This window comes from Notothenia coriiceps, unplaced genomic scaffold, assembly GCF_000735185.1.
Source record: "Notothenia coriiceps isolate Sejong01 unplaced genomic scaffold, NC01 NC01_scaffold00021734, whole genome shotgun sequence".
NCBI lineage: Eukaryota > Metazoa > Chordata > Actinopteri > Perciformes > Nototheniidae > Notothenia > Notothenia coriiceps.
The window spans coordinates 63,426-74,002 of NW_011354435.1; the positions used below are offsets into that span (position 1 = coordinate 63,426).

General features: G+C 42.9%; 1 protein-coding gene across 4 annotated transcripts in view; it reads left to right on the top strand.

Annotated features, from left to right (window-relative positions):
- The window catches only part of otud7a (OTU deubiquitinase 7A), a 59,596-nt gene extending 55,983 nt beyond the window's left edge, over window positions 1–3,613 (top strand). For all 4 annotated transcript variants that reach the window (XM_010780376.1, XM_010780375.1, XM_010780378.1 and 1 more), the window contains one exon: window positions 168–3,613. In XM_010780376.1, the coding sequence (XP_010778678.1) occupies window positions 168–1,709 (1,542 nt within the window). In that variant the 3' untranslated portion in view covers window positions 1,710–3,613. The remainder of the gene's footprint in view (window positions 1–167) is intronic.
- Window positions 3,614–10,577: the final 6,964 nt, after the last annotated feature.

Consider the following 10,577-nt stretch of genomic DNA (forward strand, 5'->3'; position numbering starts at 1 on the left):
ATGAATCACCACAAATCAGGCAACAAAGTTGTTTTAAAAAAATTGCGGGGGCATATGTCTGGAATACATTGGGAGTCCCTGAGAAATGTCCGTGAGACATCATTGCATGTGCTTTGATCTGTGTTTTCATTACTGCTGTTTATGTGTTTGTGTGTATTCCTGTGCAGGCTCCCCTGGCTCAGCCAGAGTCTCCCACAGCCTCTGCAGGTGAGGATGTCCAGTCCCTGGCTGAGTCCATGGACTCTGACCGTGAGTCTGTGGGCAGCAACTCTAACGTCAACAACGGCAAGCCCAGTAAGGAGAAGGACAAAGAGAAGCAGCGCAAGGACAAAGACAAGAGCCGGACTGATTCTGTAGCCAACAAACTAGGTAGCTTCAGCAAAACCTTGGGAATCAAACTTAAGAAGAACATGGGAGGTCTGGGTGGCCTTGTGCACGGCAAAATGAACAAATCTAACTCTGGCTCAGGTCGAAGTGGGGAGAATGGAGGGGAAAAGTCGAAGAAGAAGGAGTCTAAGACAACCAAGGGAAACAAGGAGGAGTCGGGCCAGTCTGCCAGCTCCACTTCCTCCGAGAAGGCCACTAGTCCTTCCCCTACTGACAGACCCTCTAGCTCCTCCCCCACCGAGAGACAGGACAGTGCAGGGAGAGACAAGACCCTGGAGAACTGGAAATACAGCACGGATGTGAAGCTCAGCCTCAACATCCTGCGGGCTGCCATGCAGGGGGAGCGCAAGTTCATTTTTGCAGGCCTCCTGCTGACTAGCCATCGCCACCAGTTCCACGAGGAGATGATCAACTACTACCTGACCAACGCCCAGGAGCGCTTCAGCCAGGAGCAGGAGACGAAGAGGAAGGAGGCGGAGAAGAAGCCGCCTGCCTCCAACGAGGTGGCCCTGAAGAAGCCTGAGCATGAGAGTGTCTTCCAGAGGGAGAGATCGGACAACTCCCCGCCCGAGAGCTGCTCTCCCGTCCTGCCCCACCACACCTACAACCACAACCCCCCACCCCCGCTGGGCCTCAAGATGCAGGGCAGGAACAGCCCCATTCCTGCAGCCCCTCTTGTCTCTGTCCCAGTCCCTCCTCTCACCCCCCCAATAGCCTCCCACCATGTCTCCTACCCAGCCCCTGCGCCTTACTCCTCCCCCAGTATTGGTGCTAAGAGACCTGGGTCCGTCCCTGTGTCTGCCCACTACAGCCATACACCGCCCATCCAGCGGCACAGCGTGATCCACTTACAAGATGTCAACATGCAATCCTCCATCTTCCAAGATGACCCCTATAAGCCTCCGGTGGGCACCCTAAAGACATGCGCCACCTACCCCCAGCAGAACCGCACACTCTCCTCGCAGAGTTACAGCCCTGCTCGCCTGTCGGGGGTCCGCACTGTTAACACCATGGAGACCCTGTCCTACAACATGCCCAGCGAACACAAGTCCCACACCTACACCAATGGATTCAACGCGGGAGACATTCAGGACTGCCTGGAGTTTGCAGATGAGGACAACTCGTCTCACACCTGGCTCAACCAAGACAAAACCAAAGGGCGGAGCTCTGGAAGCCCTTTGTACTGCTTTCAGCAGCGCCGCTGCAAGAGGGAGAACTGCTCCTTCTACGGCCGGCCGGAGACAGACAACTACTGTTCCTACTGCTACAGAGAGGATATGAAGCGCAGGGAGAGGGAGAGCAAAGTGCAGAGGCCCGCATAGCCACTTCAGCCACTTGTCAGGAGGCCGCAGGAGTCAGGAGGGAACGACACCATCTGCACTCTGCATTTAATAACATGATGGCAAACATTTTCCTATTTTGTTGAAGAATGCTCTTGTATTCCTGTCACCCTTCCCTTGTTAGTAAAGATTGTTACTTTATGATGGGGGAAGCAGAACTTGAAACAGTGAGCAGCTTTGGCCAGAAATTGTGCAGTTTTGTTTTGGGTATAATTTGTCTGTATCATTGAAGTTAGTCTTTTACTTGTTTTAGAGTAAAAGTCATCTCTCTGTGATGTAACTTTCTTTATGTGAGGGAAAGGTCTTTATTTTTAAAAGTACAAAAGATTTGCATCTCATCAGGAGGGAACATTTTAGCTCTTTTAATCAGTTTGAATGCAATACCTCTGCTTGGTTCTTCAAAATCTCTGTGGAAAATGTATAGTTGTTTTGCAATCAAAATACATTTAATGGGAGATTAATATTAGACTTTAAAGCAATAAATTGGTGATTTTTGCTACACCCTCTCCCAATTTTGTCTATGCACCAATAATATAGTTACTGTAGGTTAACTGTGTCTTGTAAATTGTAAAGGATTGTCACGGTGTGCTTTTGTAAACAAATTTGAACTACAGGAATTAAAATGTGTAAGCATTATAGATTGTATTGTTGGATTAGGATGAAAAATGTAAAACTATCTCATTTGTTAAGTGTACCTTTGTTCTTACCACGGTGCAAGGGTTTCCTGTGTCAGAATTGGACTCAAAATAATGTGTAAGATACCATTTCACATTTTTGCCCGTAGTCGACCTCCTTACAAGCACTGCCAAACTGGCTTTCTTAAAAAAAAAAAAAAAAAATTGCAATTCAAATTTTCAAAATGTTTATGTGGCAAACACCAAACAATGTGCATAGGACGATTTGCTTCTCAAATATGCAGTGTTTATGGTGTGTTTTCCGACTAGCCTGTTAACTACTCTATTCGGTCATTGTGTTAGATGAGATGAATTGTGGGTAGTGAGAGCAGGCCGATGCGCATTTGTCTGAAGTGTGATTACGTGTCTCTTCCCCTCTACACACACAACACAATGTGCAACCATGCTATTAGCACTCTGTGGTGACCTGCAGTATAGATGTGACACCGGTCCAGTGTGAGATTGTCTGTTCTTCTTCCATATCTAGAGGCCGTTAAAAGAAGCACCTGCTGCTAAGAGCACCTCAAGCCTTTGTGATCATCAGTGCTTTAACCAATCAGTGGGTCTGTTAAACCCCAGGCCTCCAAGTGCTTTCTGCTCATTCAACATAACTACTGTAAAGATGCAGTGTTTGTGTTGCTGTTTGTTCTGGTGATGCTTGGATATTGTACCATGCTGTCCTTAACTAAGTTTGTCCTGGCCAAGGATGTCCACTGCTCCCTGGGTTTGCTTCTGTCTCTCTCCTGTACACACTGCAGTGTTGCTCCTCTTTGTTTCTATGTGACAAGTTCATGGACTCTCACCATGTTAGGACTGTAAGATATGATTTTGTATTCCTTTAAGAGTTTTACACTACTTTAAATTATTAATTTTGCACATTAGGTACAGATGTAAATATGAAGAAAAAAATAGTTTATTGTTACAAACACGGTGTGTCTGTGTCTTTTTTTGTTTTTTTCCAAGGATGTTAAACTACACATGCAAGATTACATTTGTAAGCAGATTTCTTGAATCACAGTTCAAACTTCTTTCGGAGGAGATCATGATATACAGGCTTTTCTTGATCCACACACTTCAATACATTACTTTGCTATCTGTTTGCTTTCAGGCCTAAAGGCAGACCATAACAGAATGACATACTGGATTAGTGTACCAGAACTATCAACACTGAATGGTTATGGCGTTTTACACAATAAACACTGAGGACTATTATTTAGACTGTCTTACTTTGTACTGTAAAATACTTAGCAGCATCCTTAAAGGGGTATTCCAGCATTTTAACGTTTTATTTCCATAATATTGGTTTACTTTGGAGAGACAAATTAAAAAAATGGTCCAAATTGATGCCGCAGAGACCAAAATATCCTAATTTCATTTTGCAAATGTCGGTCCAGCTCCAAACAGACTGGATACTACGATTCCCATGATGCAACTTAACTATTTTTATCACAAAACCTTTCTGCCTATAAACCTCCATGCACCAAGTTTGTAAGGCAGAATTTCCCTAAAGATAATGTTGAGATAAGACCGATTTCTCGGCATTGATAAAGCTTCTCCAGAACAGAGACATTAAACAACGATAAAGAGCTCAACAGGGACCCCGCCTTTTTTGAACGGTGGAGTTTCAGGTAGGCATTTCACATTCATTCACTCCATTGACATTTCTACCTTGTCCTTGGATGTTGACAGCATAATGGCTACAATTCAAACTCCTCAATTAAGAGTATAAATAGGTTTTCACATCTATAAACTCCCTGTTGGTCTCTTACAGCTACTCCCCATGAACTTCTCTTTATGTGTAAAATCATTGCAGTGTCCCTTTAAGAATTCATTTCAGGACACTTTCAATGGTTATTTACTTAGCATTACTGGAAAGTAAGTAGCTACTCAATCTTCTGTCTGCCTTTTGAATGAGTCAAAAAATGAGGGGAACATTTTCACCAGGTTTGGTCTGAGGTTAAAGAGTTGGGACTGGTGTGAAATGCCAAATAGGACAGGATTTGGGGAAATATCTGCAATAGGGTTGATGCCACGTAGCAAAAACCGGCCTTCAAAAAGTATACAGATAATCTGAAGCTGGGGAATACTGTCCAGCCCGTCAATGGTTTAATCTGTTGAGGGCAGGCTGCATATGAGCATTTGTTACATATCAAGCGCCCATCAACAAACACGACATAAAAGAAAGGAAATACAAACTGATGGTTAATCACTTATTTGTGAGGATGAATTTAATCAGCCTACATCTTAATTGAATCTTTAAATGCTGACCAAAGGGTTTACCAGTCAAACTGCTTTTTATTTTTGTAGCTATTGTATTGTTTAGCAGCAGACAGTCAATCGGTTGCTCCATCACTTTGGTACTGACTTAACCCATAAGGACCCACCGTGACACGGGTGTCACATGAACTTTAAATGTTCTGGAAAGTTCCTCATACAGCTTTAGCCTTGTTTGTATCTCATGAAGTCCCTAAGTGACACACACTGAACAGTCTGGTGGGCATGGTCCAGGACATGTGATTTTGTGTTCCCATAACAACATGTCCAAGATGTCCATGTGCCAGACTAACATGTGACATAACGAGCTACATTTCAAAAGCTTTTTTTTGTTGCTAAAGGTAAAATTCGAGCCATTTAAGAATTAAAATGCTTACATAACATTTCCTTCATTACATTTAACCTGTTGTGGAAACATTTGTTGATCAAATTGATATGAAACAAATGAGACAAACATTGCTGTGACACATGGTCTCACATCAGGACTTTAACCCTAAACGTTCACAGTAAACCCAAAGTGACATATGCACAATTAGAAATACTATTATGATCTGCTCAGTTAATTTGGCTGATTCAATTATATTTAGTTGATATGTTCTTATTCTTCAATTCAAAGAATGTTCAAACTAATTTAAACCAAAAAATCCTCCTCGTTAATGAAGTTATAAGAGTTATTTTACCATTAAAGCCCAATGTGACTTAGGCCTATATGTCACATTTCAGATATTTGACACGAGGGGGGGGGGTTCTTGTCAGAAATGTGTTCTAGGTGGTCTAAATTATGTTCCCCTTAGTTTTCCCAAAAGTAGTAATGGGTCCGGGTTCTTATCTTATATCTAATACAAATTTGGCCATGAGAGTTTGAACAGAGATATAGGCCTATGGTCAAAATATGTATAGGCTATGTAATTTGGTTTATGACCAAAGTATTAGACAAGAATATCAACACCCTTGTCAACAGCCTCAGCCAGACCTGTGTTCCGTGATTATTAGCAAATGTTAGCATGCAAACACGCTAACATAAGCTGATGAACAAGGTAAACATTTTAGCATGTTAGCATTGAGCTCAAATCAGTGCTGCACCAAGTACAGCCTCACAAAACTTATTAGCAAGACTCTATATTCAACTATAATGCACCCAAAGATTTGTGAGGATATAAAGAAAAAAACGAAAAAAAAAAAGTTAAACTAGAGAATGCAATTCCTGAAGAAATTGCTAGTGGGAATGCTTTATGCTGAAAAGCTGACACTAAACTGCTATGCTGAAATGTAATGTGTAAGAAGAAAGTGAAGACTTGAGATTGAAATGATACATGAACACTGGGTGCTTGAATGTGTGATGAGAGAAGAAAAGAAAGTAAATAGGCTTGGAAAAGCAGCAGAATATTGGAACTGCAAACTTCTGAACTAACTTGATGGCGAATGGCAACGACATTTGATGACACCCCATAATACGCTTAGATGTGTTGATGGCTGCATCGTTACCAAACCTGTGAAGTTTTGGGGCGTTTGGAGCAGTTTCACTGAAGTTATGAGAAAACCGTGTTTCAAGGCGAGCATTGTGTTGCCATGGCGACGGCATTTGAAGAAATCTCAAAACTGTCCCGTAGATGTCTTCACGACTGGACTGTTAGCACACATGTGAAGTTTGAGCACTTTTTGAACATTTTCATAGGAGTTATAGCGATATCATGTTTTATGGCGAGGGATGCGTTTCCATGGAAACGGCATATGGTGAGATCTCATATTTGGCGTAGAGCTGTTGAGGCATGGACCGGTGATATACAAGTGAAGATTGGGGGACGATTGGACCGTGTCGATGGGACTTACAGCCACATCGTGTTTCATGGCAAGTGGTCCGTCGCCATGGCAACGGCATTTGATGACACCCCATACTACGCTTAGATGCGTTGATGGCTGCATCGTTACCAAACCTGTGAAGTTCTGGGCTGTTTGGAGTATTTTCACTGAAGTTAGGAGAAAACCGTGTTTCAAGGCGAGCATTGTGTTGCCATGGCAACGGCATTTGAAGAAATCTCAAAACTATCCAGTAGATGTCTTCACTGCTGGACTGTTTGCACACTGCTATCTGAAGTCTGCTGCTCTGAGCATGTCAGTTGGAGTGATGACATCATCGTGTTCCATTGCACAGGTGTTTATAGTTGAGCTAACGAGGTGCTTAGACTTCAAAGGCTTCATTGTTCTGAATGAGAGATGAACCTCTTACATGTGATGACATCACACACTCTAGTTAATGTTAAAATGTGAAGAAAACCTCTAAAACAAGGTCTGAACAATTTTTAATATCTCTAAAAGTAAGAATCAGATTTAAAAGTTGTTTTACACGAATAATGTCAGAAAGATGTGTAACATTTTAAAGTTGGAATGAGGTGTCTGAGTGAAAGTATGAATGAACAGTTAGCAGTTGAATTGCATGAAGATTTGTTGAAGTCTGAAGATTTTCTCCATTGACTTCAATGTTAAAAATGGGATGTATTATGGGATGTATCTCTGGAATTATGAAAGTTATGAATGAGAAAAATAATAGCCATCGATTCCCGACCAAGCTGAACGTTTTGATGTTTGAACGGAGTTTCTGCGATGTTCAGCCTCCATGCTGTTAACAGCATTCCCACTAAATGAGTCTTTGCTTTTTAGTTATCGACAGTACAGTAGCAGCTTGCTGAGTTGGTGGAGTGAGAATGAGGAGAAAGTTTCTTAGTGGGCAGCAGCCTGTAGCCTAATGTGTGGGATAAGTAGCCTACTTCTGACGGAGAGTTTAGTCTCGTGATTGGGCTGCTAGAGACAACAATGTGGGTAAGACTCTCACTTTTGCCCCATGCTTAAGGTCTGCGGTTGCTAATAATAAGGAATGACTTGTTAAGTATTGCAGAGGAATTAAATCTCCACGTGGTGCCTAATGTTAGTCACACAATGCCACAAGAGGGGTCCTTTATTCCCAGCAATGTATCCAGAGCTCTTGGATATTGCATACTTCATAATAAGTACTGAATGAGACGGAGTTCATTGTCCTCTTTCTTGGATCTCCTTTTCTCAGAACTTCCTTTGAATTTGCATGAGGGACCTCCCTTTTTCTTTCAAAGCAACAAAGAGCTCTATTAGGCATGCAGCAGTTGTTTGGCAAGCGACTCATTCTTTCAACACAGCCTCCATGTTGTCAAATTCAGATTCACTTAGCTCTTGTCAAACCACGACTCATGCAAAAAACATATACAGGATACAATCATTCTGAATTGCCTTTTATTTCCCTTTCATCTATCTCCTTTCTCACATAATAGGATCCCATTTGAGGCCTTAATGCAACACAATAGTTCATAAATATTGAGTTATATGTTAAGCAGGTGTCTCATTAAGATGCTGAAATTAAAACATGGGACAATTACACATATCCATGGGTATATAAATTGAATATTTATACCCTCTTTGCGCCATTCTCGTTTACTAGATTGTAAGACTCGCTGCCTGCCACTATTTACAGTGCTGTTGTGATTGAAGCAGGTTGGTGCGTTTGATGCCTCTGCTGCAGTGAGTGGTAAAGCCAAACCTCCCCCCCCCACACCTCCCATAGCTAAGCCTTGTTCTCAGCCAGTGCCAGCCTCCAATATCTGAGCTCATCCCACCCGCTCTGCAGGATCTAGCGCCAGCCCTGCCATGCACTGCCCTCGAGAGTGGGTGGCATCACATGGCCCTTCAGCCTGCCTTCTGGGGCTTGGCTTGGAGGAAGAGGGACGTACGTACACACACACACACACACACACACACACACACACACACACACACACACACAGACAGGCCTCTGTGTGATAAAGACCACTGCTGCTGCTGACCACAGCTCCCTCTTTTACTGTGGATTAATTCTATACTGAGTTTCAAAGTCAGCGGTGCCCACACACCTCAGTGGAGCATAGCCCACAAAGCCTCCCACGCTCTAGACTTAGAGTGTGTTTAGGTTGGGTGCACCAATCAGGAGCGGGTAACACCACCCACCTACCCCCTCATCTTCCATCTCTCTCACACAATGTACTGTACTCTCCCTCAGATAATGCATTTGAAATAAGTCATGGTTGAGGTTCCTGCCACACTGTAAATCCTTGAGTTTATTCTGCGTGCAGAATTCACCTGGAGCCTGGCTGCACAGGAGTTGAAAATCCAAAGAAAAGGTGTGACTGAAGAGATAAAACAGTCAAACTGAAACCACCTCCTCTGCCCCCGCATCCTGTACGAAGGGGGATACAAGATGAGCTCTCACTGCTCACATAACTGTCTGTACTTTGCCCCGCATCTGCAGCACAATAACTCACTACAGTGGAGAGAATGTGTCATCCTGAGAATAAACACGTGACTGAAAGACTTGCCCCCCTGAGAAAATATGTGCCTCTCCCACACAACTGGCAAAACCTGAGATCTTTCTTGTAGTACGACGAGATATGTGTGAATTAGCTCAGTCAGTGGTCTGCAGAGGGACTCAGAGACTCTGCTGTTGCATGACAAGAGGCTCTACCAATGCGGAGGAAAGATACAGGATTTTTATATTTAAAAGCCCAATCTTCCTTGACAACAGCTCCAAGACAATCAAAAAATGAGTTAAATATAAACACATGAAAACGGACTATGCCGAAGTCCCTCATGTTGCCACACAAAGCTCTGGGAATATGCCGGCTGTGATGGCACACCACGTTGTGAGGTGGTGCCAGGGGTGGCAGCTTGTCTGGTGTGTAGCGTGGTGTACGGGTTCTCCAACCTGCCTGGAGACAGGAGGTGTGCAGATTGAGAAGGAGACCACCAGGCTCCTCATCAAGAATTTGAATGGCTTTGTCCTTTCTCTTGCTTCCTGTCTCGTTCCACATCGATGATTCATTGTAGATCAGGACACGCCTGCGATCTCTGCTGGTGTTGGTGGGCATACTTGGCTTAAAAGAGAAATTAAGGCTTGCTGCTGGTGATTTTGCGGAACAGCACATGCAGATGGAGTGATAAACTCTGCTTTGGCTTGTCACATGGAGTTAAAAGTACACTTAAGTAAATCATCCTTTTTTTCTCAAGGGCCCTGAGTATATACAGGAAATGCAACATGATTGGTCTATTTGGCCTGAAAGAATATGAGGAAGGAAGGAGTCCCCAGCATTTGGTGCCTCACCCATTGTTGATACCCCAGCAGTTACTGTAAATATTTGCATGGGTGAAATAAGGGAACAAGGTGTACTTCCTGTTGCAAGAAAAATACTGAAGCTCATTGCACGCTTGTGAGGAAAGGCTGTGAGACAACTGAGACATATCATTGCACCCACTTCCATGTTAATCTGCTGTAATTCTCATAAACTGGATTTATATAAATCTGACATTCACAAGGCTACCTTCCTTCTTAAAAAATAAATAACACACACTCTTTCTACCCACATGAATGAGCAACACTGTTCCTGTAACTTGTGATTATGAAGTACAGTATGTTGATTGCACAACATAACGGCTGTAGAATAAAGACACCATCTGCATTTAGATTGGTTTCCAAACGCATTACTTTCAAATGCAATTCTGTCGACCTCTAGGTTGCAAACTCCCTTTTACAATAAAAGTCCTAGAAATATAGACTCTATCAGTGCTGACCAGCTTAGCATTTCACTAAGAGCCAACCCAAGAAAATAATAACAGTAGCTTTTCCTAGTTATTGAAACAATTGCAAAGTTAACTTTTCAATAGAACAAAACCTGTTTAATAACATTAAAGCTGCAGCTAGAAGCTGGTTAGCTTAGCTTAGCATAAAGACTGGAAACAGGGGGAAACAGTAATCCTGGCTGAGTCAAGGGATAACTAATCTGCTTACCAGCAACTCTGAAGTTCACCAATTAATTTGTTGTATCTCCTGCTTCTTTTCCGTACAAAT